General features: G+C 41.0%; 1 protein-coding gene across 1 annotated transcript; it reads right to left on the bottom strand.

Moving 5' to 3' along the window:
• Window positions 1-2301: 2301 nt before the first annotated feature.
• Window positions 2302-16151, bottom strand: LOC309552980 (olfactory receptor 5P76-like; the record flags this gene model as incomplete). Its single annotated transcript, XM_082253886.1, has 2 exons — window positions 2302-3216; window positions 15966-16151. 2 exons carry the CDS (start codon window positions 16149-16151, stop codon window positions 2302-2304), a joined length of 1101 nt encoding a protein of 366 aa, XP_082110012.1.
• Window positions 16152-17599: the final 1448 nt, after the last annotated feature.

Raw genomic sequence — 17599 nt, forward strand, 5'->3', positions numbered from 1 at the left:
TAAAAAATGTCAGTCAGGGGTCCGATTTGTCTGCCGCAATGTCGTAGTCCCGCAAAAAAATTGCAGATTGCTGCCGATACTAGTAAAAAAAAAAAAGCAATAAAAATGGCATAAATCTTTCCTGTAGTTAGTAAACGCAATAACTTTTGCGCAAACCAATCAAAATACACTTACTGCAATTTTTTTTACCAAAAAATATGTAGCAGAAAACAAATTGGCCTAAAATTTAAAAAAAATAGATTTTTACATTTTTTTTGGGAATGTTATATAGCAGAAAGTGAAAAATATTGTTTTTTTTTCTTCAGAATTGTCGCTCTTTTTTTTTGTTTATAGTGCAAAAAATAAAAATTGCACAGGTGATCAAATACCACCAAAAGAAAGCTCTATTTGTGGGAAAAAAGGACATCAATTTTATTTGGGTACAGCATCGCATGACTGCGCAATTGTCCATTAAAATAACGCAGTGCCGAATTGAAAAATATGGCCTGGACATTAAGGGGGCAAATCCTTCCGGTCCAGAAGTGGTTAAATAACATTTTTTTTACCTACTGTTTGCAGTGTAGTAAAGCATCATAATATGACTGGTGTGGCGGTAATGAGGGTTACTGACTAGTAACAGTATGTTTAAAATTTTCAATTTTTTTTTTCTTTCTTTTTTACATTTTTTTTTCTTTTTTTGCAATTTTTTTTGTATGTACTGTTATCAGAGCATTGCCGTGTTACCATAGTGACACTGTACTACTCTGGGAACATGATCTAGATTTTTTTTACATTGATTGTTTGCTTGATTGCTTGTTACAGTGATGATCACTTCAATATCAATTATTTTAACTGCCATGAATACATTTATATTCATGACAGCTTGATAACTATTATGATCGCTGTGATTGGCTAAGGCTATCACATAGTACAAAGCTGCTGTGAATGGCCTTTTACTATGTGATCACAAGTGACTGATCCCAGAGATCACAATAGTAAGCACGCTGTCATGAATGAAAAAGCCTTTTATGACAGTTTTGTTTATATGATATCATGTGATCACTGTGATTGGTCACTTGTGATCAGATAGTAAAAGGCCATTCACAGCAGCTTTGTACTATGTGATAGCCTTAGCCATTCACAGCAATCACAATGGTGAGCAAGCTGTCATGAATGAGAAAGCCTTTTATAACAGTTTTGTATATAGGTTATCATGTGATCACTGTGATTGGTCACTTGTGATCACATAGTAAAAGGCCATTCACAGCAGCTTTGTACTATGTGATAGACTTAGCCAATCACAGCAATCACAATAGTAAGCAAGCTGTCATGAATGAAAAAGCCTTTTATAACAGTTTTGTTTATATGTTATCATGTGATCACTGTGATTGATCACAGCGATCACATGATATATGTGCCGACTCAAGCGAGCACTGTGATAATATTTACGACTGTTAATGGAAATTTCACATAAACTCATATGTAAGAACGGTGCATAAAAAAATATCTTATTACCTTAACCTCCCTGGGGGTAACCTCGAGCGTGACTCGGGGTGGATTTTTCATACCAGGATCGGTAACCCCGAGTCACGCTCGGGGTGGATGTGCAGAGAGCGCAGCGGTGTTCTCTTACCTTCTCCTGGCGATCCAGCGATGATCTCTCATTGCTGTGACCGCCAGCCGAGATCCCCGCCGCTCTCCGTCGGTCTCCGTCGGTCTGATGACTTCCTAGTTCCGTTCCCTGCAGCAGCAATGCTGCATGGGAGCGGAACTAGGGAGGGAAATTCAAAAAAAAAAAAAAAAAAAGTTGCACAAAACACAAACACATTACACATTTTATATTATATATATTATATGCATATATATATATGTATATATATATATATATATATATATATATATATATATATATATATATGTGTGTGTATATATGTATATATATATATGCACACACACACATATATATATATATAATATATAACGCATGAATTATAATCGAATCAATAATATAATTTTATTATATATATTATATATTATATAATAGAATTATATTATTGATCGATTATAATTCATGCGTTTGTATTTAAAATTTATCACATCTGGGATGTCTACTAGAGTCTTGTTTTGGTCAGGTTTAAGTCAGTAATTACTAAGAATTGTAGGCCTATAATACATAACGCCAAATTTCCATGAAAACAATTGTACCGCTTTTGGTACAGAATTCCTGACAGAATCATACCGCCAGGTTAATACAGGTTAATACAGTGTATCAAAACTAACTTTTGACAACTAGAAATTGATTTTTAATTAATTAGCTTTTGGTTATATACACCATTTTTTAAAAATGTTATGGATATCTTTATTCCTCAGGCCGTATATGAAAGGATTTACAAAAGGAGTAAAAACAGTGTACAACAATGACACTATCTTGCTGATGGTTCGTGATTGCCCTTCCTTTGGAATCATATATGTGGCAATTAAGGTTACATAAAATATCAACACAACAGTGAGATGGGAGCTACAAGTAGAAAAGGATTTCATTCTTCCAGAAAAGAAGGATATCTTTAACAGGGTTGCAACAATATAAATATATGAAACTGCTATCAGAAATAAGGGTAGTATTAGCACGGGAAAGCACATCAAGGTGGTTTCCATTTGTATTCTGGATGTATCTGAACAAGAAAGTTTCAGAAGAGGATTTAAATCACAATAGAAATAGTCAATAATGTTTGATCCACAGAATTCTAGTTCAAATAAGCTAAGTGTAAAAATTAATGTCACACAACAACCCAACAGCCAGGATACAAGAACTAATTGAATGCAAAGTGTTTGTTTCATAATGGAGACATAATGCAGAGGAGAGCAGATGGCTAGATAGCGGTCATAGGACATCACTGTCAGAAGGAAACATTCAAATACTTCTATTGTAGAATAAACACAATACTGAAATATGCAACTAGAAAAGGATATGGAGGTCCTCTCATGTAGAACAATATTTAATATATTAGGAGCAATATCTGTGGTCAGCATGATGTCAGATATAGAGAGTTGGGAGAGGAAGAAGTACATGGGAGAATGAAGGGTCTTGCTGTAATATACCAGCAGGATGATCAAAAAGTTTCCACATATTGTCATGATGTATATAGTGAGGACCAACGTGAAGAGCAGCAGATTATACAAAGGTATGCTGCTGAAACCCAGAAAAAATAATGTGGTGGCATGACCGTTGAGTGTGGTCTGTGTGACGTAAAAAAATAAATTATTGATATTACATGTATTTATTTTAAAAGTAAATGAACTATATTAAGATGAACTTGTGTTTACTGTATACTGTAAAAAAAAAAAAAAAAAAGATTGTGGTGCGTGTGATATGTTTGAAGAAAAAAAAAAATAGTGACGGTACTCAACGTCACTATGAGTGAAATATAAATAATTAATGGATTGAATTGCCTCAGATGGGACAGTAATATGTGTCAGCAATATCTCCATATAGAAATATGAAGATTTATTCCCATTGCCATGAAATCTGTAATTCCTAAATAATGTGTGTATTACATATCCCTCAATGTCAGAAAGGTTTTCCCTATTGTTTGTGTATTGGGAGGGAATGTGGATTGCCCCTGTCTCATTGTTAAATGTTAATGACCTCACATTGTTCTGTCTTTCTGCCTTAAGAGAAACTTATTATGGAATGTATATATGTGTGTGGATTGGATGCTAAGGGTTAGGGGGGATTGTCCCACATTGTATATTTTTGTGTACACTGTATGGGAGTGTAAAACTCTGTTTCTATTGGATTGTGAATGTCACATCCAGTCATTAACAAGGTCCACCTGGGCGGTAACCTTGTGGGGGGGAAATTGTATATAAGTCTGTTTCTTGTTCAATAAAGTTGAGTTAGTTCACCCTCAATCTAGAGTCCTGTCTCTTATTGGGGGAATATGCTACAAGGGATTGCTATGGTCTTCCATACTCCCTTGGATAATCACTAAGCTCTTGTAAGAGCTTGTGTAGAGCTTGTTCTTGCTGCCCTCTCTGGGGAAAGAGAGGTTCACCCACGGGAACCTGGAGGCTTGTCGTAGGTCCAGGGTGGGTAGGAGACGGCGAGACCCTAACCAAGCTGTGGGGGTTCGTGGGGTCTGAGGCGGTTATGGTGTCTGGTGGAGTGCTTGGAGCCCTGGGGAAGCACTAGGAGCATCTGTCAACAGAGGTGCCCAGTCGGGGTGCTGGTTGATCCGTTACAAAAATGTTAGCATTTTATTAAAAACAGTAAATAAGGGGAACCTTCTGTAAATACCCAACAACATTCAAGTGAATTAAAAAACAGGATTTTTAAATTTGCAAGAAAAAATGTTTGATTGAACAAAATATGGCTTCATCTAATTTACTGATTTCAGTGAATATTTCCCTTGCTAAGTGGACAGTTTCTATTATTTTAGTAATACAGCCACTGGCTTTTCATATGATAAAAGAAGACATGAAAATTTAGGACACAAGCTTGAAACACTACATAGCTCCATACACTGTAAATATGACAGATTTAAAGTGGGATTATGAACAAATACAAAATTACACCTATATATACAGCCTATACATGATATATAAAAGATCTTGCTCAGATACATTTTCCAGGAAAAAAAGGGGGTTATTTGTGAAACTTTAGTATTTGGGCTAACAAACACTTTAATTCAATGACAGAAATTAAAAATGAGGTTAAAATCAATGCTTAATGATTATTATTTTCTTCAATAAGAGCATTATTGCTTATTGAATTTATCTTAAAATAAAAAAAAATACTTACTCTATTCACTAATGAACTCTGAAGGAAACCCATATGTGGTTAAAATTTAAAGTAAATATAAAAAAAAAAAACAACGACAATTTTGTTTTTTAAGTGATAAAATGTCAAAGTTACCAGTTTAGTTAATGTTCATTATCACATAAGTTGTCTTTATAAGAGGGTTTTTTTTTTTTTTTTTTTTAACCAGTATCTCTATTTATGATTTAAAAAGGAAATATAAAGGATGTCATAATTGTTAAAAGATAAAAAAAAGAAATTGAGCGAAAATAGTAAGTATCATATATATAAATATCTCAATATCTATACAGAATATCTATAACTATCTGTATGTACTATATATATATTCTGTAAATGTAAGGTGTGTTGATGGATAAGTGTAGCTGTTCAAATAAAAAAACAGTTTCCAGACAAGTATTTATATTCTTTGCAGATGAAAGATTCCATAAGGAGTAGCCAAGATCTCTTTGGGATATGTTTGTGACCTTGATTAAAAAAAATAATAATAAAGTAACATGTTTTTATTACTATATTATGAAATTATGTATGTTTAAAATGAAATATGGTAGTAAATATTTGCTCATTGACATCAATTGAACATTGTAAAGGAAACCTTCCACTGCTTATCTCTTTATTAGGGTTGAGCGAACCCGGATTGTATTGTTCGGGTTCATACTGGACTTTTGGGTATTCGGTACCCGCACCTGAACCCGAACATTTCACTGTATGTTCGGGTACTGTCCGTTGTTCGGTAACTTTATTTGATGTTTTGGCGTGGTTTTAATGGCGCAGTTTAAACAGGTGCAAGGCAGCCAATCAGCAAGCGTTTAACTAGTGTGCCCTAGAAGCCATCACAGCCATGCCTACTAATGGCATGGCTGTGATTGGCCAGTGCAGCATGTGATATAGTCTGCATATTTTACTGTGAGATACACCCTTTGGATACTGTTGTTCTATTCCGCTATTCAATAAACACCCATTTAGGGAAAAAATATTAAATTGCGGCCTAGTCTGTATCTGTACGTGTGAGATACACACGTTGTATACTTTTGTTCTATTCCGCTATTCAATAAACACCCATTTAGGGAAAAAATATTAAATTGCAGCCTAGTCTGCATATGTTACTGTGAGATACACCCGTTGTGTACTGTTGTTCTATTCTGCTATTCAATAAACACCCATTTAGGGAAAAAATATTAAATTGCGGCCTAGTCTGCATATGTTACTGTGAGATAAATCCTTTGGATACTGCTGTTCTATTCCGCTATTCAATAAACACCCATTTAGGGAAAAAATATTAAATTGCAGCCTAGTCTTCATATGTTACAGCGCAACAAGGCACCCAGGTCTCGCATAAAGGCCCAGTTACTGGTGGTGAAGTGTGGCTGTTCCGCAGAGCGACTCATGCGTGCGTGCTGTAGCTGAAACTCCACTATGGCCTGCTGCTGCTCGCACAGTCTGGCCAGCATGTGCAAGGTAGAGTTCCACCTTGTGGGCACGTCACATATGAGGCAGTGAGCGGGAAGGCCGAAGTTACGCTGCATCGCTGACAGGCGAGCAGCAGCAGGGTGAGAATGCTGAAAGTGCGCACAGACGGCCCACACTTTCTGCAGCAGCTCTGACATATCGGGGTAAATTCTAAGGAACCTCTGCACCCCCAAATTCAGCACATGCACCAGGCAAAGGATGTGTGTCAAACCGGCTAGGCCAGAGCTGCTACGAGATTTCACCCACTATCGCACACCACCAGGCCGGGCTTGAGGCTCACTGGCAGCAACCACTCATCGGTCTGCTGTTGAATGCCCCTCCACAACTCCTGCGCGGTGTGTGGTTTTTCCCCCAAACAGGCAAGTTTTAAAACTGCCTGCTGTCGTTTACCCCTGGCTGTGCTGAAGTCAGTGGTGAAGGTGTTACGCTGACTGGATGAGGAGGCAGTAGAGGGTGAGGAAGCGGAGTAGGAGGAGTTAGGAACAGGAGGCAAACTGAAGCGCACTGCAATCCTATGTGGGGAAGGACATGCGCCAAACTGCTATCCGCCTCAGGCCCAGCCGCCACTGCATTTACCCAGTGTGCTGTTAGGGAGATATAATGTCCCTGACCGTGCCTACTGGTCCACGTATCCATAGTTAGGTGGACCTTACCACAGATGGCGTTGCGCAGTGCACACCTGATTTTGTCACCCACTTGGTTGTGCAGGGAAGGGATGGCTTGCCTGGAAAAGTAGTGGCGGCTGGGCACGACGTACTGTGGGGCAGCCACCACCATAATGCTTTTAAAACTCTGCGTCTACACCAGACGGAATGACAGCATTTCAAAGGCCAGGAAATTTGAAATGCTGGCATTCAGGGCCAGGGATCACGGGTGGGTAGGGGGGGGTACTCCCTCTTCCGCTCCAGTGTTTTGGAGTTAGAAAGCTGAACGTTTCCACAGGACATTGTGGAGATGGTTGTTGGTGACCCAGGTGGTGGTGTTGCTGGCAGATCCTCTGTTTGTTTCCCCCGGGTGGCAGGTGCTGGTCTCACTACAGAGGTGGATGAAGAGGCCGAGACTGCAGCAGAAGAGGAAGCAGGAGGAGCCAGAGACCTTTCTTTGTTTTTGAGGTGTCTACTCCCCTTCAGCTCGTGCTTTGCACTTAGATGCATGGTCATGCAGATTGTGCTTAGGTTGAGAAGGTTTATGCCTCGCTTCAGGCTCTGATTGCACAGCGTGCAAACCACTTGTGTCCTGTCATCATCACATTGTCTGAAGAACTGCCACGCTAGGGAACTCCTTTGAGCTGGCTTTGGTGTGCTCGGTCCCTTGCTGCATTGGGCAGTAGCATGCGCAGTGTCTAGGGCACGGCCGCTCCACTTTTGCACCCTGCTCCCTCTTCTGCTGTGCTGGTGGCTCTGTGCAACCACCGCCTCTTTCTCCAAACCACTCAGGTCACCTGCATGACATTCATTCCATGTGGGGTCGAGGAACTCATCGTCCTCCACATCATCTTCCACGCAGTCTTCACCCCTGCAACCCTTGTCGGTCTCCACAATTCGGAATTCCGCTGCAGTTGGCACCTGTGTTTCATCATCATCCGAGACGTGCTGCGATGGTCCTCCCATGTACTCATCTTGAGACATAAGTGGTTGGGCATCGGTGCACTCAATCTCTTCCACTTCTGGGGCAGGGCTAGGTGGATGGCCCTGGGAAACCATGCTAACAGATTCATCAAAAAGAAGAAGAGACTGCTGCATGACTTGGAGCTCAGACTGCTTGGCTGATTTGCAAGGGGGTGCGGTGACAGTTTGATGGACATTGGCTGCTCTGACCTTTCAGCAGAAGACTGGGTGGGAGACAATGTGAAGGAACTGGAGGCACTGTCAGCAGCCCAATCTACTATCGCCTGTACTTGTTCTGGCCTCAACATTTGTAGAGGCGCATTAGGCCCTGCCAAATACTGCTGTAAGGTTCTGTCGCCTACTCGCAGGTGATAAGGTGTTTCACTTGTGCGTGTAGCTGGCACAGATTGACCACGTCCTCTCCTTGCAACAGGAGCTCCACCAGCAGCACCACGACCCAGCACTAGCATGGTGGAGTAGTATGTGTGCACACGCCTAGACGTACTGAATGATGGGTCTGCCCCCTTCAACTTCTGGCTCTCCAAATTGGGCACATTGCCTGAGCTTGCCGTTTATGCCTTGGAGGTGCTTGCCTGTCCTGCAGCCAGTTTATTATCTGAATGTGTATTTAGCACGGCTGGGGGTGTTATCACAGACAAGCGCAGCCGCCTGTCCAGAGCCAATGTGGACAAGCTCACGTTCATTAAAATGAACCAGGCATTGATCCCACAGGACTTGTCCGTACCTTGTGCAGAATAGACATGTATATCGGCCTTAGCCAGCCATTTTTGTATTTGATCTTTCTAACTCTTTTGGGGTGTACCCTAATTTAAAAAGAAATACAATTAAAAACAAAAAACAGTGTTGGATACCTTGTCCTCCTCAACCGCCGCTTCCACCTACACCGCCACATCCACCGCCACCTCAACCTCCTACTCCATATGGGCCTCGTCCTCCTCCTACATCATTCAAGATTATTATTTTTTATTTTTATGTTTTTTATGTTCTTTTAAGTTATTTCCCTATCCACATTTGTTTCCAGAGCACTTGCCATGCTATTAAGATGATGTTGCTGCTATTTGCAGCCCTCAAGCCCTTTCCATGTTTGTTTTAGAGCCATTTCAGTGCTCAAAAGTTCGGGTCACCATTGATTTCAATGGGGTTCGGGATCGGGGTAAAGTTCGGGTTAAGTCCGGGTCACGAACCCGGACTTTTTTTTTCAAGTTCGGCCGAACCCGGACATCTAGGTGTTCGCTCAACTCTAATGGTGACTAATAGGAAGTGAGTGTCATTCTATAGTAGTCTGTACAAAGTACACTCCCGAAGTACTCAAATAAATTATTCAATTTGGAGAGGCCCTATTTTGTGATTCGGCACTGCCTTAACTTAATGGACAATTGCGCAGTTGTGCAATGCTGTACCCAAATAAAATTTATGTTCTTTTTTTACCACAAATAGAGCTTTCTTTTGGTGGTATTTGATCACCTGTGCAATTTTTATTGTTTGCGCTATAAACAAAAAAGAGCAGCAATTCTGGAAAAAAACAGTATTTTTCACATTCTGCTATATGACATTCTCAAAAAAAAAAAAAAAATTAAATCAACATTTTACATCGTTTTAGGCCAATTTGTATTCTGCTACATATTTTTGGTAAAACAAAATCCCAATAAGTGTATATTGATTGGTTTGCGCAAAAGTTATTACATCTACAAACTAGGGAATACATTTATGTCATTTTTATTTATCTTTATTATTTTTACTAGTAATGGCTGTGATCTGCGATTTTTAGCAGGACTGCGACATTGCGACAGACAGATTGGACACCTAACTGACATTTTTGACACTTTTGGGGGGGACCAGTGACATTACTACAGTAATCAGTGCTAAAAAAATATGCACTGTTACTTTAATAATGACACTGGCAGGGAAGGGGTTAACACAGTGGTGATCAAGGGGTTAGGAGTGAGCCTAGGGGAGTGTTTTCTAACTGTGAGGGGGAGGGACTTGTGAAATGACCACAGAGACATGTGATCCTATATAGGAGGATCACAGATGCTCTGTGATCATTTCAGAGACAACAATGGTCTGCGGTGTTTACAACAGCTCTCTCAGCCGGGGGTGCCTGTGGATTGGCATCCCCACTGCCTAGTGGGGGCGGAAGCACGCCGGCGGTGGCACGCGGTCGCCCCCAGAACCACTCCAGCAAACTGACGTATCCATACGTTGACTCGCTGCCACAGTATATATGTGGCGTGCGGTCGGCAAGTGGTTAATTTGTTACTAGCGTAGACCTATTCATAATAGCTTTATGCTAGGGCTTGTAGTTTTTAGTTAGCAAAGAGCATAAGTTTTGCTTGATGTGGAGCTATAAGGCTGTCTCAACAGGGGGCATGTTAGACCACTGCTAGAGAGATAGGGCTCTAGAACAGATTCCCCCCACAGTCAACAGGTCTGGGAGGTAAAGGGCCTTTGTACTCCTCACCAACCACAGGCAGCCAACCTCGGAGGCTATGCTAAGATCTCTTATACTGGCATCCTCATATGTGTGGTGGAAAAAGGGTGGACATTAACCGGTTGCCAACCGCTGCAGTATATGTACGGTCAGCCCCGGCCAGGCAAAGTGACGTATGGGTACGTCACTAGCCTATAAGCCAATAGGGGGCGAGCGTGCGCCCCTGGAGGAGCACTCCTGCCCCGACTCATTCATGGACACCTCTGTGCGTGTGACTGGCGGACCCGATGTCCGCTGGTCACTCGCGATCGTCCGCTGTGAAGGGAGAAAGGCAGGCGGCTAATGTAAACAAAGCCGCCTGTCATTCTTCCCTGTGTAAAAGCACAGATCATATGGTCCTGCTATGTAGGAACGTTGATCTGTGCTGTTACATGTAAAGCCACATCCCATTACAGTTAGAAGCACACCCCTAGGGACACACTTAACCCCTCCTTCCCCAATAAAGTTAACCCCCTTCCCTGCCAGTGTCATTTTTACAGTAACAGTGAATATTTCTAGCACTGGTTACTGTAGTAATGTCACTGGTAACCCCAAAAGTGTCTAAAATGTCAGTCAAGGGTCCGATCTGTCCGCCGCAATGTCGCAGTCCCAAAAAAATCGCAGATCGCCACCATTACTCGTTAAAAAAAACAACAAAAATGACAAAAATCTTTCCCTTAGTTAGTAAACGCAATAACTTTTGCGCAAACCAATTAAAATATGCTTATTGTGATTTTTTTTTTACCAAACATATGTAGCAGAAAACAAATTGGCCAAAAATGTTAAAAAATTTTGATTTTTACATTTTTTGGGGGGGAATTTCATATAAAAAAATGTGAAAAATATTGTTATTTTTGCAAAATTGTCGCTATTTTTTTGTTTATAGCGCATGATCAAAAAATCACACAGGTGATCAAATACCACCAAAAGAAAGCTCTGTTTGTAGGAAAAAAAGGACATCAAATTTGTTTAGGTACAGCGTCGCACAACCGCGCAATTGTCCGTTAAAGTCACGCAGTGCCGAATCGCAAAATACCCCCTGGTCAGAAAGGGGGTAAAATCTTCCGGGGCTTAAGTGGTTAATGTCCACGTGCCACAAGTGTGTTTTTGGGTGACTGATGTTTTTATTTGCTGAGAGAGCACTCAGGGCATGTTAGACCTCTGAACAGAGATCACTGTTTCTCTGATGCATGCTGGTAGGGAACAGGATTTTTTATTTATTTTTTTATAGTCTGTTACTTCTTTCCAAAGGAAATCAACCAAGACTTAGAACACATAACGTTTTGTATACACCTGAAAATATCCAGCAGATTTAAACAGAAACCGTAATTGGAATTTAATAATTCTAAGGTATTCATATGCAATATTCCATATGTACTTGACTTAAACTTGAACACACTTTTTTAAATCTTACTTTATTTTTTCAATATTACAAAAACAAGAAAGACATTCTGACTAATCCAAAAGCAAATGCATAAACCATATATTGTGTGGTATATGTTGAGGTGCTATTACTCTTTAGTATACAAACATATTTTTGAACCATACAATGAATACATTTTATATACAATGATTATGGTGTTGAAAAAGTGCTGAAAAAACAAAAAATTCTAAAAATATAAAAAAATGTGCAAATGGATATGTACAAATTGCAGTGATTCCAAAGTGCAAAATATGCTATCCAGGTATCTTAATTAAACATTCACATACAGTATATTATTCCGTTGAGTTATAAACCACTGTGCAATTGATAGTGCAATGTGCAGTACATTCCAAAGTGCTTAAAGTAGATATGTAAACATGTTTAATTATATATAAAATGTGCAAAGTTCATTTCTCTCTTAAACAAAACTGGGTGGTGATCTCCTTATTCTCCTATAAAGTGATCCGTGCTTCAATAAAGGTGCTGATCTGTGAGCAAGTAGTGCTCCTCCACCTTGGTAAGTATTGGCCACTTACCAGAGTTATTCAGGCCACCAGGACCTATAGAGCTGAATTTGTGCCTCCAAGGCTACCAGGTATGAAGTATGGATTCATTGGGTTAAATGAGCCTCGTCACGGAAAATTCACCCCGTTGGGATAAAATGCTCAGGGAATTCAAACACATAGAGGTATTATAGTGCAGATGTATTTAATGAATAAAGGTGCATAATACAATCAAAATAGACTCACATTTAGTAGTGCTTCCAGTAGCACTAACTAGTAGCGTGCGTTCCACCTTGTGTTCCACCTAAACCGGAAGTAACATAACCGAGAGTGATGCCGCTCGAGATTAACCACAATGCATTTCGCTGTGTATTGCATCTTCACTCCCTATTTAAGCATACACTTAAATTGACGGCGACATTACTATATACCTAGCACTAGAGGGTTGGTGCTGTATTTCAATACCTAGAAACCATATATTGTCCAGAAAAAAAAGAAACATGCAAGAAATATATAGAATAGTAGAGAGTGATAGGTGTCCCGGGAGCCTCACATCAAGTCAAAGCCTGCTGTGTGATAGTAAATGGCAGTCTCAGCTTGGACCCTACCAGTCCATGCCCCCAACACATTTCACTTCGCCCACCATCAATTACTCATGCCGATGGAGTCTCTAGGTGGAAGAGGCGGTTAAATGCATTATCAGCCAACATTCAGAATGAATATCAGGTGTGTAAAGTAATTGTGAAGGGCTGGTCATTGAGGTTATGTGTTTAACCACTTGCCTACAGGGCACTTTTTCCCCTTTCCTGCCCCGGCCAATTTTCAGCTTTCAGCTCTGTAGCACTTTGAATGACAATTGTGCGGTCATGCAACAATGCACCCATATGACATTTTTATCATTTTTTTCCCACAAAAATAGAGCTTTCTTTTGCTGGTATTCAATCACTACTGGGTTTTTATTTTTTGCTTAACAAAAAAAAAGAACGAGAATTTTGAAAAAAAAAATTGTAAACGGGTAATTTTTCTCCTTCACTGATGTGCGTTGATGAGGCTGCACTGATGGGCACTGATGAGGTGGCACTAGTGGTCACTGATCATGAAGCACTGATGAGGCTGCACTGATGGGTGGCACTAATGGGCACTGATAGGTGGCACTAAAGGACTATGAGCGGTGGCACTGATCAGGGGAGGACTGGAAAGGGGTGCAGAGTGCCAATCTCCCCCTAGGCTGCTCTGATTTCAGGTAAAAAGGCCGCACCTAGGGCTGGATTAATGTAGGGGCCAGACCCTGTATACAGCTGCCGCTCGCCACTACACAATGTTATATTTGCAGAGCTGCAGCAGAGCGGTATGAGTGTGCAGAGTACGCTCCTGAACCCAGCCAGCACAATACTAACACAGTCACTTCCCTGTCAGGCAGAGTGATCTCCGCCCGACAGGAGCTTCCTAGGCCACTTGAGCGTAGGAGAAGTACTGTTTTTCTAGCTTCCTAGGCTCTGCCTGGCATGATGTCATGTATTTTTGTTAAACCTCCTTTGTTGTTATTAACATTGAATTATGTTACCACATTGCATCATGTTTGTCTTGCTTAATAACATCAATATCTGTTATAAAACCAGGTGGGCATGGATGGTGAGCTGATTTGGTGGTTGACTGGACTCCCCCCCCAGGCCTAAGGCTGCCAAGCCCTCCCCTGGCACTGATGGGCACTGAAAGGTGGCACTGATGGGCACTGATAGGTGGCACTGATAGGAGGCAATGATGGGCACTGGTAGGTGGCACTGATAGGCAGCACTGACAAGCAGCACTGAAAAGTGACACTGATGATGAGGCACTGATGGGCACTGATTGGCAGCACTGATTGGCACTGCTTGGCAGCGCTGATTGGCACTGATTAACAGCAATGTTTGCACCAGCTTCTGTTTACTTCGGTGATCAGGTGTCTATGGCTGACAGCTGTTTATGTGGTAAAGGGCCGCTGTGATTGGCCCTTTACCCTGATCTGTGATCAGCTGACTCCACTGGGCAGTGCGAGCACAGGAAGATGTCTATAGATGCCCTCCTGGCAAAGTAAGCAAACGCTGTAGCCGTCTTTCGGCTATAGTACGGATGGGAAAGGGTTAAGGAAGTTTATTCACAGAGCAACCATGGGAGATCTGGTTGTAAGGAGGTTTTAAATGGCCAGCCTCTTGCAAAGTTTATGCAAGGAAACAAATGTGCAGGAATTTAATAATAAGGCTAAAATTCAAATATTCTACCCCACCCCCCTCCCCTCCCATTTAAAGTCTTTAATAACTTGTCTCTTAAAACATTAATGAGAAATCTACTAAAAAAAATTAATGAGAAAAGATAACCTTATAGGGCAATTTAGTAATGTCTACACAAAATTGTAAATAAATAAATAAATAGAATATATTAAAGGGAAACTATAGAAAGACCCTCTGTTCTTAAAAAAAAAAATATAATAAAAAAAATAAGAAGTTGGGGCAGAAATTAGGAATAATGAACCAAAAATGAATGAGAATAAAAAATATATGAAGTAAAAATTCAAAGAACTCAAAGAACCTAGTTCTATCTAGGAGAACTGAAAAAAGGAGAGATTGCATAATGATGGTAATGGATATTGTAGAGGAGCTGACCATGTATCAATATATTGTCAATATTGTCAAAAGACTATTGAATAACTCAAAGCAAATGTGAAAGGGGTAATGGAACATCGGATTGATGACTCATAATACAAAATGATGGAAACTATTCATAATAATGTGTGAGATCCCATTCGTAGTTTAAACCTCTGGGGATGTGAGTATCAAGCCTAAATATTCAGTATACCTGCCTCCTATAAAGGAGGGAACAAACTATCGCCCCCACGAGGAGGGCAATTAACCATCTCCACAATCTGTACTTTGAAAGACTGTGACTTTTTGATGATGGAATTGGTTGAAATGTCTAGCTTTATTCATGTTTTTGTTTGTGCTAATGTCCAGAAAGTGATCCCTCATTCAGTTACTCAGTCTTCTAGTTGTCTTTCGTACATACTGGATATTGAATTCTATGCATGTAATCAGATATATGACAAACCTAGTATGGCAATTACCTAGTTGTGCAATGGTTAGGGCAAAACCATTGGAACAGAGGTGACAAGATTGGGGGTCATCCAGGTGGCTACAACTCGAACATCTTGGCGCTCCACATGTGTACATGCCTGCCGTGTACGGGTTGGTGGTTTGGAAACATAGGCACTAGGAGACACCATGTTACTCAATGCTTTTCTGGCCACATAGTTATTGCCCTGACTTAGGACCTCCCTATAGGAATCATCATTGTATATCATCGGATATAGTGCGTTTTATGTCTTGGAATTGTGAGCTGCATTGTGTGGAAAAAACAGGTACATTAGCCATTCTGTCCTGCTTGGGGGGGTTGATTTGTCAAAGAGCACTTCTGCAAAAGCTCCTGGCATGGAGATGTGCCTGTTAACGCATGATCTGTTGTAACGCCGATCACAGAGTCTCTGTTCAAGTAAAGCAGCCTCTCTATGAAAATCCACCAGGCGTGATCAATTCCGTCTAGCCCGGAGGAATTGCCCCCGTGGAATAGCCCTGATTGTATGGGGGAGTGACAACTAGGACCATGAAGAAGTGCGTTTGGAAGTGGACTTTCTATACGCACATACTGTAACTATTATGTTCTCGACTGAGCCGTGCAGTGTGAGATCAAGATAACTGATCCTACCAAGGTGTTCTTCTGACGTAAACCTCAAGTTTAATGGATTGTTATTGAGATAGTTCAAGAACGCCTTCCTGGGTACACTACAGTCAGCAACGAAGATGAGGTCATCAATGTAGCGAAAGTATGCCATGACGGAGCCCCTGTATGGGTTGTTTGCATTGTAAATATATTGTTCCTCCCACCAGCCCATATTCAGGTTAGCGTAGGTGGGGGAAAATTTAGCCCCCATAAATGCCCCTCATTTTTGTATATACCATTTCTAATTAAATAGAAAATAGTTGTGATGTAAAAGGTAAGATACAACTTCTAAGATAAACCACTTGAGCTCAGATGAATACTCAGTGAACAGGTCCATATGATGTTTCAATGACTGTAGACCAAGATTGTGATGTATGCTGGAGAAAAGGGATTTTACATCACAGGTTAACCATTTTTTGTCTTCATCCCAGGGAAACCCATTAAACTCTTGTATAGTGTGTTTGGTGTCCTGTAGATGAGAAGGGATTCTGGAGACTAAGGGTTGTAACAGGGTGTCCATGAGATTAAAAATTAAAATAAAGGTGCGCAAACTGATAAATGTCCTATTAGCAGCAACTGAAACTCCAACCGTGATGGAGTGAATGAATTGAAAAGGTGTATAGGTGCGCTCAATAGTATGTATCATAAATAATCATCAAAAGAATGAAATGTGAACAATAAATCAACAAAGGTACACTAAGTATGTGATAAATGATCATCAAAGAAAGAATGTGAACAGTGAATCAACGGAGGTACACTGGGTGTGTTAATCACACATGCAAATAATCAAGTCCCAGACAGTCCACAAACAAGTGCCAATAAATCTTTTTGGGCCCTTATGTTCTGGGTATCTCTCTCAGAACGCTCCTGCTAAGACTCCTTTTCCAAGATGGTGAGGGCTTCCTCTATGGATCACTCCCAGTTTGTCACACTTTGATCAGCCACGTGATCTGTCCGCGCCCACTTCCTGTGTCGTTCTTCGCCGCGCCGGAAGTGAGTGGAGGCAGTCTGCGCTGTGCTGGTACTGAGAGGCGGGGAGAGCGAACACACATACCGGCAACATGCTGATCAAAGTGAAGGTGTGACAAACTGGGAGTGATCCATAGAGGAAGCCCTCACCTTGGAAATGGAGTCTTAGCAGGAGCGTTCTGAGAGAGATACCCAGAACATAAGGGCCCTGGAGGAATATTGGTGGTCACCGGCAGACTTTCCCATACCTAATTTCTGACATCTTTACATTTGGTAAGAGTCCAACCCCCATTCTTCACGAGGTGAAAAATTAGGTTGTGGGAAGATACCTTGTTCCATTGAACCTGGCCCTTGAAAGTTTTAAAGTGCATGCTATATAGGAGCTGGTAAGGGTACCATCACATTATCAGTTTTCACACGGTGCCGTGGGGGATACAAAGTCTGCGAACCATCATTGCACTATTCACTCATTGCACCTTCATCACCAAGAAGATTTATTGGCACTTGTTTGTGGACTGTCTGGGACTTGATTATTTGCATGTGTGATTCACGCACCCAGTGTACCTCCGTTGATTCACTGTTCACATTCTT

Source organism: Pelophylax lessonae, assembly GCF_965119305.1.
Source record: "Pelophylax lessonae genome assembly, chromosome: 4".
In the NCBI taxonomy this organism is placed as follows: domain Eukaryota; kingdom Metazoa; phylum Chordata; class Amphibia; order Anura; family Ranidae; genus Pelophylax; species Pelophylax lessonae.